The sequence below is a fragment of the Lycium ferocissimum genome, chromosome 6, assembly GCF_029784015.1.
Source record: "Lycium ferocissimum isolate CSIRO_LF1 chromosome 6, AGI_CSIRO_Lferr_CH_V1, whole genome shotgun sequence".
NCBI classification, from domain to species: domain Eukaryota; kingdom Viridiplantae; phylum Streptophyta; class Magnoliopsida; order Solanales; family Solanaceae; genus Lycium; species Lycium ferocissimum.
The window spans coordinates 66,492,919-66,514,144 of record NC_081347.1 but is presented as its reverse complement, the minus strand read 5'-3'; the positions used below and the strand labels follow the sequence as shown (position 1 = coordinate 66,514,144).

The 21,226-nt window shown below is 32.3% G+C and overlaps 1 protein-coding gene across 1 annotated transcript; it reads left to right on the top strand.

The window, feature by feature from the left end:
• The first annotated feature begins 2,476 nt into the window (after positions 1-2,476).
• LOC132060120 (uncharacterized) lies at positions 2,477-7,405 on the top strand. Its single transcript, XM_059453018.1, has 3 exons — positions 2,477-2,787; positions 6,144-6,408; positions 6,951-7,405. The coding sequence occupies exons 1-3, from the start codon at positions 2,520-2,522 to the stop codon at positions 7,183-7,185; spliced, it is 768 nt and encodes a 255-aa protein (XP_059309001.1). The 5' UTR covers positions 2,477-2,519; the 3' UTR covers positions 7,186-7,405.
• The last annotated feature ends 13,821 nt before the right edge of the window (positions 7,406-21,226 follow it).

The window sequence follows — 21,226 nt, the reverse complement described above, 5'->3', positions numbered from 1 at the left end:
GGGCTGAGTAAGGACCACCTGACATCGAAATACTTGGGAAGGGTCTCGAAGCACTAAGAGAAACTGGTAAGGTGGAGTTTATGGCGGTCGACAGGGAGTGAGAAAAGTAAGGGTTCATGGGTGCAAAAGAGCGTGTTTCATTTTGAGGAGACAAGTTATTATGACGGACAGTGATAGTGTTAGGGTTGGTCAGGGCTAAACTCCGGTTCACATTCGACGTCGCTGTCGCGACTGCTATGGGGGTTGAATAAACTTGGCTCAACGGAGTTGATGGCTGAGGACGATGAGCTCCATTAACCGATGACTGACCCGTTTCAGAATACAACCCTCCTTGCCATATACCCAGATACGAGCGACTCCCCGCATTAGAACCGTCCTTACTACGCATTTCCATCACCATGTTTTCCATCCGTTGGTTGCTTTCCATGTTCTTATGTTGCATCTCCTCCATCTGTTCCATACGTTTTGTTGAAACCTCCATAAAGGTTTGCAATTGTAACCCTAGATTTGCAGAATCTGTTTCTTCAGCAGATGATAACGGTGGAGCTGGTGGGTTCACCATGGTCCCCAAGATCAGTGGCTCTAGATACCAAATGTAGCACTCAAGCTACTGTTTTTTAAAACCAAAGAAAAATTACAGAAAAATAATAAGGGAAAGAAATTGTTTCAATATTCATAGATGATTCTAAACTCACACAAACGGAAATATAAAGGACAATGCTAGCTACAGCTGGCCCTATGGTTGTACTATTCGGGACAGGTGGCAAAATGCCACTTAGGGAAAATATTAAAAGCTGAAAATAAGGCCTAATATATTGGCCCATCTGAAATAGGACTTAAGACAATCTAGCACTAGTGAATATTTGGCCCAACTGCTGAATTGGCCCATTGTCACATTAAGAATCGTGACAGTTTCCATATCTGAAAAGAAAAAAGAGTTGATTGCTTACCATGTAAACAGCAAGTGAAGAGAGAAAAGTTTTTTTCATTTTCTTTATTGATGTCATATTACTTGTGGACAGTGTACTGTCCTTTGAGCAGCTCAATCTGTGGTCATAACAGGACCATTGAAATTCTGACACGTATATACTCTCATTTTAGCCTACTAAAGATGGGGAAAAGAGAATTATATAGTGCTATTTGTAATTTGTGTGCTTTCCTTTTCTTTTCCTCACAAAATTGAATAGGAGTGATAATAAAGCAAAATGAAAAGCAAATTATTTGATGGTCTTAACTTAACCAAAATTCTATTTCTTTTTTATCATTGGTATCCGATCCAAAATAGCTGAAGGGCTTGTCCCGTGCGCAAAGCATCCCGCATTAGTAGGGTTCAAGAAAGAGCTCATCTCAAGGGGTGTGATTTAGACAGTTTATTCTAATGTAAGCATTAGTATCCGTACAACAAAATGATCTAGTGATCTATAGATTCTGGAAGCGATTTCTTTATTCTTTCGAAGATCCAAAATACACTGGATGGACTAAATGTAGACGTGTCATTTATAAGAATTTCTTCATTTTGAGATCTCAAAGCTTATGCTTCTAATCAAGCTGACCATAGTACTTGATGGTTAAAAATAGATTTACGTTACATATACATAGTTTAATATTAGTGCAAAAGAGTTGATTATAACATCTTATAATCTATATTTTGAATTAGTATATCAAATTTATTATTAATGATTAGATATTATTGTAGATCAATTGAAACCTAATAAGTTTAATATATCATACATTTATACATTTTGAAATTTGGAGTAAATTAGTATTTTACACTAATTCCGCTTCCTAATTCTGGTAATACTGGTGCTTTGAGTGATGGGAGCAAATTCGTACTTTTCTGATGAGTAAATTAAGAGATAATGACAAAAATCATCCCCTTATATTTGAGAGTAGGTTCGAAATAGTCCCTCAAGCATGTTTTGAACAGTCTTGATCCTTTATGTTTGTCAAAGTTAACATATTCAATCTCTATTAAATATTTAACGAATTTTATCGGTTAGATTTGAGGGGAACTCTCAAAAAAATATTTAATCTAAAACCTATAGAAGTGCCATCAAATCTCAGTAATATAAAAAAACTTTACAAGACACAAGAACTAATGAACCAAAAATAGCACAAAGTGCACTAGAAAAAATGCAGCAAACTCTAGAAAGAAACCAAAATTAACAAAAACTATACCTCTAAATATTTAACAAGACAAAAAGTATTAACTTTTGACAAGGACCCGTTTGGCAATAAGAATTATTAACTTTTTTTCATAATTTTTTTTTTATTTTTTTATTTTTTTCAAAAATTAATGTTTGGTCATGAAAATTCCAAATAGAAAAGGTCATTTTATCATTTTCTCAGTAAATAAACATAGAATAAGTACATCTTTATTTCAAAGTTTGATGTGGTAAATAAAAATACCACAAAGAAAAAAGGAATTATATTTGGTATCGTCCACTTATAAGTAAATTCATTACTTGTCGTGCATATATGTGTTAGCTTTTTTAGTGGCTGTGAATGTAAAGATAAAAATGGGAAGCTCTAGTTCAAGTAAGGATGATTTTTCAGTGTTGGTGTTAGCATCGGATCTTGGTATTGATGCCCGACCCTTTTTAACCCATCATCAAGAACAACCCGAACCCGAACCCGAAGAAAGTTGGCATGATTGCCCTTCTCACCTTCCTTGTACTGAGGATCAAGATTTTGCTCATCTTGATTTCCTCCAATTCTTTCGCCTTCAACCCGGTTCTGATAAGTCGGGTAATCGGATCTTTCGGATTGTTGGAAAATACTTTCCCGGTAATTTCTTCTAAACCCCAATTTAGTTAGATAAAATTTTACTTTACAAATTAATGACCAATTTAAAGCTTGTTTAGGTTGGCTGAAATGACCAATTTTGAAAGAGGATGTTGTATTCTCTTTGTTTGTTCAATTTTTCGAGCAATTCACCGTGGGATTCGTCTTACTTTTCTTTTTAGTCCGTTAAAAAAAAAAAAATCTCTTTCTTTTTTGGCAACTCTTTAATTTCAATTTTACACATGTTTAGTTTAAGACCATAATATTTAAAAGTATTCTTACTTTCTTAAACTCCGTGTCAAGTCACCAGACAAACGACAGAGGAGTAATAAAGTAGTTGCTGCACCAAATTAACTATATTGTGATGTGTGAATAATAAGATGATCAAGTTTTGAGAGAGGGTATTGTAGTCTCTCTGTTTTTATACAGTTTTTATGCATGAAATTGTGACCGAAATTCTAAGCCTTGAGCGAGATATACATATATATATTTTTTTTAATACATGAAGGGAAGCTCAGTGCACTATGAGATATACATATTTCATACCGTTTTCAATTCAGTTTTCATACACAACGAAATTTTTAAGCCTTGAGCGAATTTTCCAAGCCTTAGATAAAATTTCGTATATTTCAAGCTAGTTGTGGTTCGGTAATATGATCAACTTTGAGAGAGGTTATTGTGTTCTTTCCTTTTGTTCTGTTTTATTATGCTATTAAATTTTGGGAAGTAGAAATTTATGAAAAGTGGATGCTTAACCCTTGGGATAAGGCAGTACTCTAATCGAGTTTTTTCAAGAAAAACTACTGTTAGTCTATATATGGCTGTGTGTGTTGCTTTGCTTTGTGGTTTCGACTGTGAAGATAAAAATGGGAAGCTCCTGTTCGAGTAAGGATGATTTCTCAGTGTTGGTATTGGCATCGGATCTTGGTATTGTTGCCCGACCCTTTTTGACCCATTAAGAACTCGAACCCGAACCCGAACTCGAACCCGAAGACAGCTGGCATGATTGCCTTTCTTCTGAAGAACAAGATCTTGATTCACTACAATTCTTTCGCCTTGAATCCGGTTATGATAAGTCGAGTAATTGGATCTTTCGTATTGTCGGAAAATACTTTCCGGGTAATTTACTCCAAACCCCATTTCAGTTACCTTAAGCTTACTTTACACTTTAGTGACCAATTTGGAGAATTAGTAATCTATTGTGTCTTGATTTCAAGCAGTTTTGAGGTTCGGTAAATTGATCAATTTTGAGAGAGGACCATTTTGGGGTGCTGTGAATATATTTGGGAAGTCGAGATTCATATGAAAATTAGATGCTTTGCCCTTGGATTCCTGACCCCTTTGTTCATTTTGGGATGGAGGAAGTAGTAGGTTCGTTATTAAAATGGGATGTAGAGAATATCACATACTCCCTCTGTCCCAATTTAATTGTCTTACTTTCCTTCTTGTCTATCCCAAAAGTATGACTTTCTATATTCAGTAAGTTGACAATTCAGACATCCTACGTGGCAACTTTAAAACCACAAGATTCAATGGATACTTTAGTACATTACACACATCTTTAATTTAGGACCACAAGATTCAAAAGTTTCTTTTTATTCCTTAAATTCGTCCCCAGTCAAACTAAGACACTTAAATTGGGACGCAGGGAGTAATTAAGTAGTGGCTGCAAAAAATTAACCACCTACTTTTCCTCTTCTCTCTCTCTGTGTCTCTGTGTGTGTGTGTGTGTTAGCTTCTGTTCTGCTCCAATAGCGTGCAGCTATGCTCAGTATTTTTGTAAAAGCTTAAAGATCAGTCTTTTGGTGATATGGTAATAATGGTTTCACTTCTATGGTCTCTACTGACTATCTGAACTGTTGGTTTCGACTGAGGCGTAGTAGTAGTTGTTGCTGCTGCTGCTGCTGCTGCCGTCTGATTGTAATGAGACAAAAAATAGCTTGCTTGATTGATAGTGTTTTCCATGCATCCGGATTCTGATGTCATTGTGTTTGGTCATGTTTTTTGTGTCACTGTTGCTGGAGCTTACTTTGAAACCTTCATCTGTATCTAATAAACCTTCAATATTCCTATTTTACTGTTTGTTTTTATTAGTTTTCTAAAAATAAAATTGGGGTATTTTGAGCGGGTTGTGATACTCTCGCTCACCTATTGTTTCAACGTCCTCGGCGTAAGTACACTCCAAGTATGCTTGCACTTGGTCTCGGAATTGCCACTAGTCTCTTTCTTTCTTCCAAGTAGCTTCTCTGGCCGGTAACCCCTTTACAATATATTGGGTAGTTCGGTAGTAGAGTTAATGGTTCCCTGGCCACGATTCTGCTATTTGATGGTTCATGGTAGTCTTAATGGACGCAGTCAAGTAAATAGATTAGTATGATGTTTCTGCCTTCTGCAATTGCAGACTGATAAGAAAGCTACGTTGGTGTTTGAGCTTTATTTTCCTTTACTCTTTTTGGTTTGCAACTGTTCCAGTGTCTATGTTGATGGAAAGAATGCACCATGCAAGCATGTTATGTTATCTAATGTCTGAAGTATGCTTTTCCCTTCAACAGAATGAATATCAAGTCAATTAAGTGCTAAAACTTGCTTTGAAGTTCTCTTACGTTGTTTTGAACAAATCATAGATTCATAAGATGGGTCATTGATAATTTCACGTATCAAGTAAGGAAAATGAATTTGGAGCAAATCTTTTTTGGGTTATCAATTACATGAGGGACACTTATGTGAGGAATTGACTAGAATGCTTCTTGTTTGATTCTTATAGGCCTCTATGCCAAGTTATATTGCTTCAACTCTTCAAAATACTTGTAAATAGATTTTATTGGATTTGCTTGCGTGAACTCATCGTCTGGAGTCATTTGTGATGCTACGATTGGTTCAAGACAATTATCCATTATTGTTCATTTGTGTGTAAAACAGTGGAAAAGCCTTGGCTTTTTCTTCTCCTCATTAGTTCCTATGGCCTTCTTGCTTCAACTCTGTTTTATCGAATTCAGCTGTTTGTTTCCTTCACATGAAAGCGCATTGACTATAACCATGAGATGATTGACTAGTCTCATACCGTACAATGTTGGACAAATACATATGCATGGATGGGAGACCTTTCCAAAGGCCTGATGTTAACCTCTAGGCTAAGTCGATTACCTCTTTGTTTTTCTTTGTGGTGACATCCACATCTTGCTCCTCCGCAGATTTCAAATCTGTTTAATTTTAATGCATGTTGGGATTCATTTGAAATTATTCGCAAAAAGATATATATACACGTGACCAGTGATATTCCATCTCACATTTCTTGGTTGCTGTTTCCTTTCTGTTTGTTACCTGAGATTTTTTTAACACCTATTTACAATAATATACAGCTCTAGTTATAAGTGCTGAGCGGCTGAAAAAGTATGTCTTCAACAAAATTAGCGCGGAGCTGCCTGAGGGGCCATTCTGCATTGTCTACATGCATAGTACTGTTCAGACGGAGGATAACAACCCTGGATTGACCATCTTGAGGTGGATATACGAAGATCTGCCTTCTGACCATAAGGACAGACTTCAGGCAGTATATTTTGTGCATCCTGGGATCCGGTCAAGGCTTGTTCTTGCAACGCTAGGCAGATTTTTCCTAAGTGGAGGGTAAGTAGTTAATTGGTTAGTTAAACTCTGCATTTTTCCCTGGCATGTTTAGTGACAGTGAAATGAAGTACCTCTATGAATATAGATAACCATCTTTAGAAATCATCTTTTGATTACTCATATTCAAATTTGTGAGGTATCATTTACTTAAAAAAAATTCTGGTGTAAGGGTCATATATTTTATCCTTATCAAAATTTGTTGGTTTACAGAAGGCCCTTGTAAATTAAAAACTGAGTTTTCATCTTGAAAAAGGGGGCCTTTGACTCCAGTTACAAGGAGTCCTTATCAAGTTGAGAGTTTCTGCAGGAACTTTGACCCCAATAATTACATTTTTTGTCGTGAAAAGTTGAAACCGTCTTTCCATCGAACACGTACGTTAGACCATAATGAGCATCAATTCCAGGACAAGCAATGCTTATGTCATTGCATAACCTCGTAACATGTAAATATTTCCCATAGCCCAAGTTAGAAGCATGTTGTTTCCTTCATTTGAGAGAAATACATAGGGCATTCACTATACTATGTTTTTCTCTTGGTGTAGCTTGTATTGGAAAATAAAGTATGTTAGTCGCCTGCAATACCTTTGGGACGACATGAAGAAAGGAGAGCTTGAGATTCCTGAATTTGTTCAAAAGCATGATGACATTCTAGAGCACAGGCCACTGACTGATTATGGAATTGAACCCGATCCCCTCCACCTGTCGCAGATGCCACCGACAGCCTATTCGTTCGGGAGACATGATTCTGGATGGTCATCTAGAGAGTACATGTCTTAGAAAAACTGCTAAATTCTGTACAGCATGGTAACTTATGTACCAAATCTAAGGGTTTTTTTTTTTGTTTGGGTTTAGTGATGTTTCTACAACTAATATGAGCTTTGCCCTAAGCTTTCTTCTGTTTCTCTCAAGTTCAACATTTGTGTTACCATAAATTGGTACTCCATAAGTGATCTTTATCAGAATATAGAAAGTGAAGGAAAGCTGCCCTCTTTCTAAATTCCCCCTTTTTGTGTTTATTTGTGTTGCTCCTTGAGATTGTAGGTTAAGAATAAAGGTATCCTGAGTAATACATTCATATGGTGTACTTTCTTATTTGGCTAGTATCTAACAAGCATGATTTGGCTGACAAGGAAAATTTATGGACCGATCTCATCATCTCCACTTTGTCTGAACTACGAGATCAACCAAGGATGCCTTGGACATCTCTTTGATGCAGTGGGACGAGCGACTTGACATACTAGGATCATGAACAAAAGTGTTGCCTGTCTCGGCAAATATGGGACCTCTTAACTATTCCTGTCCTTTTATGGGATCCTACTGGGATAGGTAGGCCTGAGCCTTTCTTTCCCTCCAGGGGTTAATAGCTGATCATAGAACCCTTTTCAATAAGTAGGAATCGCTATCCAACCACTCTCAGATTGGGTAGTCAGAGTCGGAGATGGGTAATTACTCATTCTTAAAAACCAACTTAATGCAAATGGCTAAAACAGAATCTGCTTTATATAAATATCAATTAAATAAAAAGCTGTTTCATGTATTTGACATCTTATGACATGAGCCAACAAGGTACACATAATGATCTTGGTAACAAAACAAACTTACAAAGATGCTTGTTTGTAGAATCCAACATCTCTTGTTCAGTTAGTGAAACTTTCTTATTGTTTTGGTTTTAGTGACAATGATTTTCATCTCAAAATTTCTTTTCTTCTTTGGCAAATATTCGACGTGGAACTCTTTGATATTGAATATTGCTAATTATACATGACAATGCTACTGATTGCCAGCACTAGTTGTGTTGTCAGTAAAGGGGTAACCAACATCTTTTGAAGCACTTTCTATTTCTGGTATAGTGCTATTTATTTTTTGCAGCTAGAAAGCCACAAGGAGGAGAGGGATATCCAAGTATGAAGTATGTGAAGGAAACAAGAGCTGTATTATCTCAAGGATTTCTTACACACGGTACAACTCTTCGGACCTCAAAAAGATACAAAACAAATAGAAAGATAAATAACACACCTCAACCAGTATACAGAGAGTCTCAGATCCTAAGAATACATGGTTAATACAAAAATTTAGAGGATAGCATAAGTATATATTACATCACTAGTTAAATAGATCATCATGGAATTTTCTTTATATGTGCCCAAATCCGAAGTATTTAATCAGAAGCAAACTTCACATATCCAGCAGCAGCATAGTGCAAAGAGGCTGCAAAAACAAAAGCAAAGAGCGGTTATATTAAGAATTCAACACGAACAATTAACATGTTGAACAATTAACAAATTGTGTGTAATAAATTTCCTTAACAGGATCAATATTTCAGGAGTTCAACTTATATACACTGACATCATAAAGTTCTTAAACACTAGTAGATCACTTTTACCTATAAAAATCGTGGCAATTGAACAGCTTTATTTTCAAGATTACTGATTTCATGCACCTTTTGCACGGTCTAATAATACTAAAGTTTCTTATACAATCTACGCATATAAGTTAAACTCATATTTCCGGCAGTCAAAGCAATATAGATGCAAATAAACATGAAAATCATTTTTCAGGCAGTCAAAGCGTGGAAGCCAATAAACATGACAATCAGAAAAACGTACCATCCTTCAAGGAAGCCCCTTTCTCCTTTTGGTTTACTTCTTGGGAAGCACTTCATCTTCTTCTTACTCTTTCCAGTTGGTGTAGATTCAGTAGGGTAGCCTTTAAGCAAAACACAAAAAAATAAAAAATAAAAATAATAATAAAAAAAATTACTCCAATAAGATAAGTGAGTTCAACTTCATGTTTCTTGTGTGTGTATGTGTGCAAGAGAAAGGGTTAATCCAATTCACCTTTACCGAAAAATTATATTTTCTTTATATAATTATTTGCTATCTGGAATCCACTGACCGAATCAATCCAATTCGGCTTGTGTAAGCGCTCCATTAAGGGGATCTTCAGACTCAGGATCCTATGCATCCCGCCATATGGCATGAACAACCGTACTAAAATCGTTCTTCGTCGAAAAGTTATAGTTTTCTGTATATGGAGTCAATATTACATACTTAATACATATATACATTAAATATTGAATATAAATTCTTAAAAGTACGTATATATTAGATATTGAACAAATTCCTGTCTTCGTATGATCAGTTGAACACAATAATTTTCTTTATATAATTATTGGCTATCCGGGATCCACTGACCCAATCAATTCGGCTTGTGTAATTCGGCTTGTGTAAGCGCTCCATTAAGGGGATCTTCAGACTCAGAATCCTATCTATCCCACCATATGGTCTGAACAACTATACTAAAATCGTTCTTTGTCGAAAAGTTATAGTTTTGTGTATATGGGGTCAATATTACATACATAATACATATATCCATTAAATATTGAATATAAATTCTTAAAAGTAAATATATATTAGATATTGAACAAATTCCTGACTTCGTTACTGCATAGGAAGATAGGGCGTGCTCGGAAAAGAAAAACATACCTGGAGGAGGTTGGTTCAATTGGTTTTCTTGATTTTGCATAATGAAAGATGTTCGAACACAGGACAAAGAAAGAGTTATATGGAGGAAAAGAATATATCACTATATGGCAAGTAAAGAAACTGATCACTGTATGCAAAAATGAAAAGGAATATGTTGAGAATTTTGTTTGCAAATGACCACCTTTTATATATAGTATAAGTATAGTTTTGTGATGGATGGATGAGGATCAACTAAGAGCCTGTTTGGAAAGCCACCTGGTAATTGGAATTGGTGTAATTACTACCCTAGTAATTACACAGCCTAGTAATTACACAGTATTGTAATTACAACGATCTGTTTGTTTGTCATAATGTAATTACAGTGTAATTACAACGTCTTTTGCACGATTAATTTAATTTAAAAATAAAATTTAATTATAAAAAATTTAAAATTAATATTTAAAAAATATGTGTCATTATAAATAATATTAAGTTAGTTATTTAATAATACATTGTTTCTTGAAAATATGTTAATTAATAATCATATATTTGTAACTAATATTGTAAAAAATAATTGATATATAATTTCAAATTAATAATATTTTAATTTAATTGATTATAAAATTAAAAGCATACCTTTTTTGTGAGAACATTATGGGATTGGATATTTGACAAAAATAAATATTTATAAATATAATGCCATAACACTATTCAAATGTTTGACAATAATTAACTCAAGGTAAGTGAAAAATAAACAAGCATACGATATACGAAATAACAAGTCAATAGTACTAAAGCAAATATTTTTAAAATCGAAAATATAACCTAAATTCAAAATCCGAAAGAATATTTTTAACATAATACCCTTATGTCAAATTCTAACGTTACATAAGTAAGTTTCAATATAACATAAGTAAATACTCCTATAATTCAAAAGAAACGAAAAATATAAGTCAATAACCTCATTCACAACGAAATTCTACTTTAATAACTTCACTTTTTATATGTCAAGTTTGCTAATGACTCATTCTTTCTAATATTAAGAGATGTAGTTTCAAAAATTAGAATATTAACACGGTTATGCTAAATGAATAAAATAAAAAAATAAAAAATACGAGCAATTACATGGAACCACAAGAAGTAAAGGTTGGAATGAGAAGAAAGGAAATGAAATATAAATTCTATAAAAAGAAAAATATATTTTAAAAAATACAAATAATTAAAAAGTAAAAATAAAAAAGAAATTAAATAATAGAAATAAAAATAAATTAAAAAAGAAAAGAAATTAAATAATAGAAATAAAAATAAATTAAAAAAGAAAAGAAATTAAAATAAAACTAAAAAGAAATAACTAAAAAGTAACCCTCCATCCTTGAGAATTGGAGAGTGTAATTACACCCTCTCAATTACACTCAATTCCCACCTACGTGTTTATTGGTGGCTTTCCAAACAGGCCCTAAAGGAAACTAGAAGGCAGCATCCGGTTTTTTTCTTTTTTTACTTTTTATTGGTGGCCCCACACGGTTTTTATTTGTCAAAAAATGAGATATGGGTAAAGTCGATTTGAAAGATAAGAACTTTTTGTCACCTTTCTATCCCACTTTTTGCTATAAAACTTCAATAATTAGTGTTAGAGTCCACTTGTGCGCATTTTTATTTGTTAAATTAGATATCAATTATTTTCTATCTGTATATTTGTATTAGATAAATCTTTCAATCAGGGTCGATAGGACTTACATGAAATAAAAAGAAATTATGAATGTTTTTGTCTCTATTGGAAATAAATTTTTTATCTCTCATAATTTTGACTAACTTCATATATCGATAGATCGAAATTACGTGACATTTATTGTCGGTTGGAATTAAAGTTTGATCTCCCATAATTTTGACTCATTTCATTAATTGGTAAGCGAAATTACGTAGTAATATTTTTGTCTCGATCGAAACTGAATTTTAGTTTTTCATAATTTTGATTCTCTTCATTGACTGATAGACTACTCTCATGAATAATTATTTCTAAAACAATAGCAGCAATCCACAGTATGAAACAAATGTTCTTTTTCTGTTTGCCTGTTTCTTCTTTACTTTACATAAAAGCTATCCTCAAAAGAGAAATATCAAATAAACAAACAAACAAAAAAGTTAATAAAATGAAAGAGGAGAAAGTGAAGATGATCACGAAAATGGTTTTCAACTTTGTATATTTTGATTGCTTTATCGTGCTAGATTCGCGTAGGGAATATTACTGGTAAAGAGGCCTCATCAAACTGATCTTTAAAAAAGGGAAAAGAATAACTGTAGTATGTGAAAATTTAAGAGATCGATATGAAAAAGCTATAGGAATATATTCTCAAAAATAGATTTTATTAAAACGTTAAAAGATTGGAAATTAAAGACAACACGGTTTTCCCTTTTTTTTTTTGCAATTTGAAAAGAAAAAAAAAAAAAACACCTTTGCAACCTATATTTTCTACATTTAAATAATAAAAGGGGAAAAGATTCCCCCACTTCTCAAAGTCTATTTCAACTTTTAAGATTGTATAAAATTATTATAAGAGGGAAAAAAAAGTCGAATTACATGTGTCATTCGGGCTAATTTACATGGACGATGGTAAATTAGTGGCAAGTGGAAACAAGGAATTTGCTGAGCTGAAAAACAAAAGTTTATATGATATGTTTGATAACAACAAAAAAAATTGATCGTAATTGTAACACATGGCGTGATTAAGCTATAGTCTATAGCTCAGAACCGAATTTAAGCATTTTCTTAATTCGAGTAAAGTCATAGTATTGGTAAAAGGTTATACCTTAAAAAACAAACTTAGTCCGGAAAATATTTATATAAGTTGAACATAACTACGCTTTTTTTTTTTTTTTTCTCTTCCCGGGACAATTCTTCATCAAATCATAAAGACTACTACTATGGTTTTCTTTAGTTTTACAAGTTTAGTCACTACATATGTATTTTTAGTTAAAATTGGCATTATAAAATTGCTTTGAATAGAATTTAGTCGATAAAAACGTTAAAATTTAAAAAGAAGATGTACATAATGGTAGTTCAATTAAGAATTTAATTGATAGACAACTTAAGAAGATTGTAAACAGAATTGATTATAAAATTCTAAACACAATTGCTTAACTGATAAGGAACTAATTATTTTTGTTCCAAGTGAATACTGGAATTTTCTGTTTGTAATCATAGTTTATTGGCAAGCCATTTTCAGAAATTGTGGTTGAAACGCTTTGGATTTGTTTCCTTAATGCTTAAATTTTTCGAAACCAGATTTGCTTATGTTACAACTTTCCTGGTATAAACTTGCTGACATTGCTTGTCACAAATTCAAATGAAGAAGGGAAATTATGATAAGTTGAAAGCAGCATAAAACTAATTAATTTATAAAAGGCTAAAGTAGAGTTAAATGAAGTGGTATTGACCATGAAAATTCAAATAATCAACCCCAAATTATTTAGAATTGCGGTGAAATTGTATTAGATTATATCATGATCACAAACACTACTATAAATAGAGTTTTTTCCAACCAACATTTAGTGGGAAATTTGTGCTATAAAACATGATTTTCTCACCTCATTCCTGCTGAATCAGCTCATTGGGAAAACGCATGGTCGGAAACAGTTTCCCATTAAAACGCTGGGAAACTTTCTAATTTTTCCGTGTGAAAACACTACTAGTTAAATTTTTGCCCACTAACATTCCATGGGAAATAGCCATTGAACCTTTTTCAATGGGAAATTCAGTAGGAAAATAGAAATTTTTTAGTAGTGAAATAATGCATCCACGTGGCTGATGATGACTTGTTTCAAATGGTCCAACTTATTATCACCCCTTAATGGATTGTGAAGTCATATCCGTAGTAAAATTAGTGAAAGTGGAATATATTAGGGGGAAAAGTCATTTTCTTGATATTTTCTCTTTTTGCCTTGAAGTAAGATATGTAGTAGGCTTTTTCACACCGCTAGATAGCGAAACAAAAGAGATTAGAATCGTTAGTGGGTTTAATATTCAATCTAATGAGGTGAAATGGACCTTAGTCTTAAGTGTGAAGTGATATCATCACACAATGACAAGTCAATTTTACAATTAACAAGTCCATTTATTATCATCATTAAAATTTTAACGGAGAATAACCTATATATACATAACAACAGGATATATTTACAAAATATGACGATACTTTTCAGTTTACAAAATATACTAACAGATTTCTTACAACACATGTACGAAATTTTTTGTGTATGAAATATGTATATCTCGCTCAGAGCTTAAAATTTTCGCTCAGAATTTCGTGTATGAAATATGTATATCTCGCTCAAGGCTTAAAAATTTCGCTCAAATTTTTGTGTATGAAAACTGTATATCTCGCTCAAGGCTTAGAATTCTCACATTTTTCGATGTTAAAACTGTATAAAAACAGTATGAAATATGCATATAACTGCAAAAAATTTGTATAAAATTCATGTTAGTTTTTTGGAAATTTAATACAACTACAACATCATTATATATAATTTCGATACAAATTTAGTACAATTTTGAATCTCGCTTCGAAATTCGGATGAAATATAAAACAACTACAACAATTTGTATACAATTTTCATACAATATTTAATACAAAATTTATTGAATATAAAATTCAAATATTCAAAATTTTCAGCAACAACAGGAGATAAAAAGCTTAAGTTCTATGCTTCTTAGTTGTTATACAAGAGCTAAATCAAAAGCCAAATGAACATTAGGCTAGATCAAGGGTCCATGAAATCATTGAGGGTGTCGCTTTGGTCTGAATTACATGCAGTACCACAACTCTAACCATAGCGGCTTATGGTTAGAATCACAGCAAACAGCAGGAGATAAAAAACTTGTCGACAAGTATGCTTTGTTGATGAAGAAGAGAAAGAGATAGAGAATCGCCTCGTTGAAAAGTTGGGATAGTGCCAGAAAGCATGGACGAAACAGAGCATCGACAAGCGGTTTTTTTTTCAGATCTGGGCAGATTGTGATAGAGAAGGAGAAGGGAAGGGTCGGTTGATTTTTTTTTTTTTTTTTCCAGATCTAGACAGATTGTGATAGAAAAGGGAAAGGGAAGGGTGAACTTTTATTTTTTTCAAATCCATTATGTTTTGTAATTAAATTGGTGTATTTTGTAAATAAGAAAAAGTATCCCTACATTTTGTAATATAGAGTCTTAAGTAGTATTATTAGGTCATTTTCCCATTAATCGTGCTTACATGAAAATGTTTTAACTGCTAACTAATCCATTTAGCTTAAGAACTTTTATTTTCGAAGAGGACTATTCAACTTGTTTAATTTCATTAAAGAAACTTGTTTAACTTTGGATTACTCAAGTTATAACCATCGCAAGGAATCTGCTTTTTTAAATACTCCCTCTGTCCCAATTTTTGAGGCCATTCGGATTTCGAGAGTCAAATAGTTTAATTTTGGTTCAGGAATTCGCATCAATCGAATCTTTACGTTTTTTGAAATAAATTTTACATATTTGAAAACTACATAAAAAGTACTATAATTCACAATAATTGATAATTCAAAATGTTAAAAGATATATGAAAAAATTATGAAAAAAAAAAACTTATTTGAATTTCGAAATCTACAAGGTGCCACCTAAATTGGGACGGAGGGAGTAATTATTATTTTTAAATTGGAAATGAAAAGTTTTATATCCAATAATCATCTATGCTCTTCATCTTTTATAGGCCTTGTTTGGGCTTGATGAGACAAGTCCATACTATCCTACGGATCAGTATGGGCCTGGGCCACTAAGCAATTGACTCCACTTCCCAAATTGCGCTGCCTCTAAGAAGCAGCTGCCTATCATAGGTCATTGGCACTTTTGTGCCTATTTTGAGCTGGTCTTCAATTTTTGGAAGAATGATGTATATATACATAAGAATAGGGTGTATTTACAAAATATGAAGGTATTTTTCAGTTTACAAATCATAACAATAGATATCTTACAAAACATATATGAAATCTTTTGCTCAAGGCCTAAAAATTTCACTCAAACTTTGTTTATGAAGACCGTATGAAATGTGTATATCTCGCTCAAGGCTTAAAATTTCTGCTCAATATTGTGTATGAAATATGTATATCTCGCTCAATGCTTAGAATTCTCACATTTTTCGTTTTTCAAAATTGTATAAAAATGATATGAAATATGTATATAACTGTATAAAATTTATGTTAGGTTTTTGAAAATTTAATACAACTACAGCAATATTGTATACAACTTTCATACAAATTTAACACAATGTTGATCTTCACTTCGAAATTCGGATGAAATTTAATCCAACTACAACATTGTATACAACTATTATATAATATTTATACAAATTTAATACAAAATTGTCGTCTTATTAAATGTACATAAAGAGAATAACACTAAAAAGCTAATTTTATGCCTCCATTTCTCAGATTTGTTGAGAAGTTTTGTGTCTCTGATTTTCGGAACCGAGAGAATAACGTTTTAGTAGGGTTTGTGTTTTGATTCATAACCCAAAAAACTCATAAATATAATAAAGATCTAAAACTCAATAAATTCAAATCAAAACTTCTATATCAAATCAACTGAAAGCGGTAGATCTTATCTAGAAAGGTAGCAAAAATGAAGAAAGCAACAGATCTGCTTTCATCACCGTAATTACCGTTCTCATTCAAATCAGATGAATCAACAGATCTAATGGAGAATTTCAATGGTTCTGAATCACACCTAAACTTTAACAATAGGAATGAAAACACTGTTAATACCCAAAAATGACTATGAACAGTAAGAATGATGAAAAAGTGGTTTGAAGAAGAAAAAAAATGTGTTTTTGTTGATGAAATCGTGGTTTAAAAATTGAGAGAATATCACGTTAAGAATATTTCTATAGAGAGAGAAATATTTTGAAAAGAGATTGGAATTAAATGGGTAATTGCCTAGAATTCAACTCAAAATCAGATCCCTAAAGTTTTAGAACCAAATCGTGGGTCTATGCATAACCCAAATCTGGTATGTTTTGTAATTAACTTATTATGTTTTATAAATAAGGAAAAGTATCCCTATATTTTGTAATATATGGTCTTAACTAGTATTATTAGGTCATTTTCCCTCAATTTCCCTTCAAATGGGTCGGTCTTTAATGTTTTCCCTTCAAAATCGAACTTATGCTTAGAGGGGCATAAGTTACGCATCATAATATTCACAAGTTATGTCAGCGTCCTTAAAGAACTTATGCCCCACTAGGGATAAGTTCAATTTTGAAGGCCAAAAATTAAAAACCAGCCCATTTGAAGGTCAAAAATTAAAGACCAATCCATTTGAAGGACAAAACCGTGCAATTACTCAGTCTATCATCATTTAATTGCACGGTTTGTCCTTCAAATGGGCTGGTCTTTAATTTTTTCACTTCAAATGGGCTGATTTTTAATTTTTGTCCTTCAACATTGGATTTTCCCCTGTGGGAAATAAGTTTTTTAAGTACGTGGAACATAAGTTGTGAGATTTATGACTCAAAAATATAAAATTATGTCCCGTGAAAAGTTGTTTGTTATGAGGGACTAAGATTAGTGACCAGCACAAAATTGGATCAGAAGTGCAAATGACCCAGTTTTCCTCGTTTCTTTCTAAGGCCCATTATCCCGTTTTAACTTATAGGTCAATTGGTAGAACTTCCTCCTCCTGCTTTACTTTTTGTTACTGTATTGAAAAGTGTTGAAATTTAATGTCAGTAATACATTATACGGTCGCTCAAAACCATTTACATTCGCTAGCTAAATATACACTATTATGTATCAAAATATACATTTGCTAGCTATTATTTCGACGGATGGCTATTTATGCCAATTTCTCAACTTTAAACCAAGAATCTTGCATTTCTAGGAATATTCAGAGAGGGTGGATTTGACCCACTGTTATTTTCACGGAACCTATAAACGAACATTAATGAAGTATATAAGTAAGAAATAGCAAGCAAACGACTATAATTCTTCCTATATATAAGATAAGGAAGCTTTCAATATTATGTTCATATATGATGGTTCATACTAGCCTTTCAAACAACATTCATTATACGATTCGTTTACTCTTGAACAATACAAGTAAGCTCTATCAAGACAAAAAAATTGTAAATAATTTAACAAGATAGGAGAAAGAAAATTATACAAAAATTCATATTTCAGGACGGGTAATTCGCACGAATGCCTTTATTTTGGGGTGGTCTTTAATTTTTTCCCCTCAAATTTGAAATATTTAACTTTTGCCCTTCGCTAAAAATCTCTTGATTTCGGGTTCGAACTCTCGCTCAGTTAAAAATAAATAATAAAAATCGCAAGGTAGAGTTTGGATTAGCAAGATAGAATTTTGCCATCAAAACTCTGCCTTAAGGCAGAATTTTGCCTTAACAAAACTCTACCTTACATCCAAAACTCTACCCTCGCAAGAGCGCCCAATCGAGATTTACACGCGGGTTTACTACTAAAAAAAAAAAGAAGGAAAAAACGTATTAAGTGGAATTGATTCCTAATGCTCTAGGTAAATAACTCAACCTTCAACCAAGTCAAAGACCATTTAGCCTTCTTGTACCATGTGTTCCAGTAATTAATATTATACTAATTTTTAAAAATATATACATAAAATACCTAATTTTACGGAAAAACTACGTATTCACGTGACCCAAATTATATATGAATCGCCCTTACTGCTCATGAAAGCGCAGTTTTACGCAAAATTACATTTTTATGAATCAAATACCGCTGCGCTTGAAAGTTCTTTATTTATTTTTTATTTTTTAACTAAGTTAGGGTTCGAACCCAAAATCTTAAGGTATTAGGTGAAGGGCAAAAATTAAAGACCACCAATATGAGCAACAAAAATTAAAGACAAGTGCTTTTGAAGGACAATCCGTGTAAAAAAAAAAGTTTCAGGACAATAGCGTGAAGTTCGTACTATATAAGTGATCTTCAACATCAGGTTGCGTCTTGAAGTTGGACCTATAAGACTAGTACTGAACTAAAAGTTGTGGGCTGTGTTTTAATGATATGGAAAAAGTACTAAAACTTTCAAAAACTCTTTTGCAGCTTCAATCAAATATTATCCGGATGTCTATTTAATACCTCTCTCCCCTTAAAAAAGAGTATCAACTTAGTTATTTACACTCCTTAAGAAAATGCAAATATATAATTTGATTAAAATATCTCTAATTAAATAGCTATTGGATTTGATTACTTAATAATTAATAAGGATAAATCTGTAAAAGTAAGGCTAATTCATTCTTAATTTGATAAGTTTACACTTTTTTTGAACAAAAAATTAGAATATAAGTGGACACTATTGTTGAACCGGAGGGTGTAATTTGATTCTCATACTTTAAATTTAATACTACCATACATTGAAACTAAGAGAGCATTAATTACTCCCTATGTTTCAAAATATTTGCTAGTTTTGACTTAGCAAGATATGTAAGAAATTAAAAAGTCTTTTGAAACTTGTGTGCTATCAAAAATAGAGATTTTTTTCACTGACATTTAATGAAAAATTTATGCTATAAAATATAATTTTTTAACCTCTTTCCCACCATACAATCTCACTGAAAAAATGCATTGTGAAAAATAAGTTTCCATTAAAACGCTGAGAAATTTTTTAATTTTTTCATGTGAAAATACTACTATGTAGAATTTTTCCACCGATATTCGATGCGAAATAGCCAATGAATATTTTTCCGTGGGAACTGTTCAGCGAGAGAATAGTAATTTTTTAATAGTGGTGGTTGTCAATTAAAGATATGTAGAATGCATTAAAATGTACTTTAATCTTATAGTCTTAAACATGTCATGTGAAATGTTGGAATTAAAGAGTTGCAAAAACAAAAACAAAAAATTTCTTTTCAAAATGAACTAAAAAGGCAAGTAAGACAAACATTTTGAAATGGATGGAGTATTGAGTAGGTGTTTCGGCATGAAAATAAAATATTTTTCACTTTATTTAGAATTTTGAAGTTGGAGTTGTGTTTGGTTTTTTGTTTTTATAAAGAATTTTTATTTGTTTGAATGTATTGAAAGTGAAAAAAGTGAAAATTACCTATTTTTCAAATTTTCATGACAAATATTAATTTTTAAATAAAGTAAAATTATCATGAGCAGGGTCCTTAAATTTCGTTGATAAGAAGGGGAAAAAAGGGACAAAAAGCAAGAAGTCTGGAATTTGTCATCGTCCCGTCACTTCAGACCTGTTGTCCACTTGACTACTCATATATCCAATCAAATTAAAGTCATATATATAATAAATAAAACGAAAAAAAAAAAGAAAAAAAAAACCCACAAAAATGACTCCCACTTTGAAAAACTAATCTAGTCTAATCTTAATTAAATCCGAAATCCATATACGTCAACCCCAGATCTTTTTCCCCTAAAAGAAAGAATCTTTAAATCTAAGCTTGTCGATTCTTTTATTTTATCTTAATCTTTCATATATTCTAATAATTCTTACTGTTTTTTTCACCATTGGCCAAAAAGTGTACGGATTGTGACAGGAGAAAAAGAAGAAAGAGGAAACAGTTAAGTAGAAGAAATAAAAAGTTATAAACGTCACCTGAAGATTTGGATTATGCTCAACTAGCATGATTTGGCTTTAAAGACTGATCATTAATTAGTTCCTACATGCTTATTATAACTAGTACTAGTACTAGTAGTACCATATTAAGTCAAAGGGCCACCTTAATCAACCTTTGCCAGTTGCCTTTACTAAGATTATATTGTTGTGAATGTTGAAAAGATTTGTCACTCCTTTTTGTAATTGTGATTATATTTATATGTTTACAAAATATAAGCAACTTTTATCATTTTGTACTTGTATTAGTATAATATTGCTATGATCTGAGTTTAAACAGAATAACATGATCGATTAGTGGGGGATCATATAGCCAATTCTCAACTTTATTAGAATTGAGGACTGTTATGTTAGTAATTGAAATTTTCTAGCTAAAAAAAAGTTAGTCAATCATTTTTGAAAATTTAGAACTCTAAAGACTTTTCTGCCATTCATAGGCCATTGCCCTAGAGGCCTAGAGTTGCAACTTGTTAAAAACAATAATTTTAAGTTTTAGAGTCAAACAAACAGCTTTCTTCAAGATATAGATATTGTTTTGTTTGTTCTCAAAGTTTATCAGGTCAAAGAATAACTTCACCTTTTTGCTTTTTTTGCTCATTTCTATAAGCTGTTTGCATGTTTGATATCTACTCCAGGGTCTTATTTACCCTAAATAGCTATAGTTTGTGTAGGGGCCGCCCGTAGCTAAATTTTAATTCTAGATTTTTTGGCATGCCGAACTATAGGAGATATAAAACA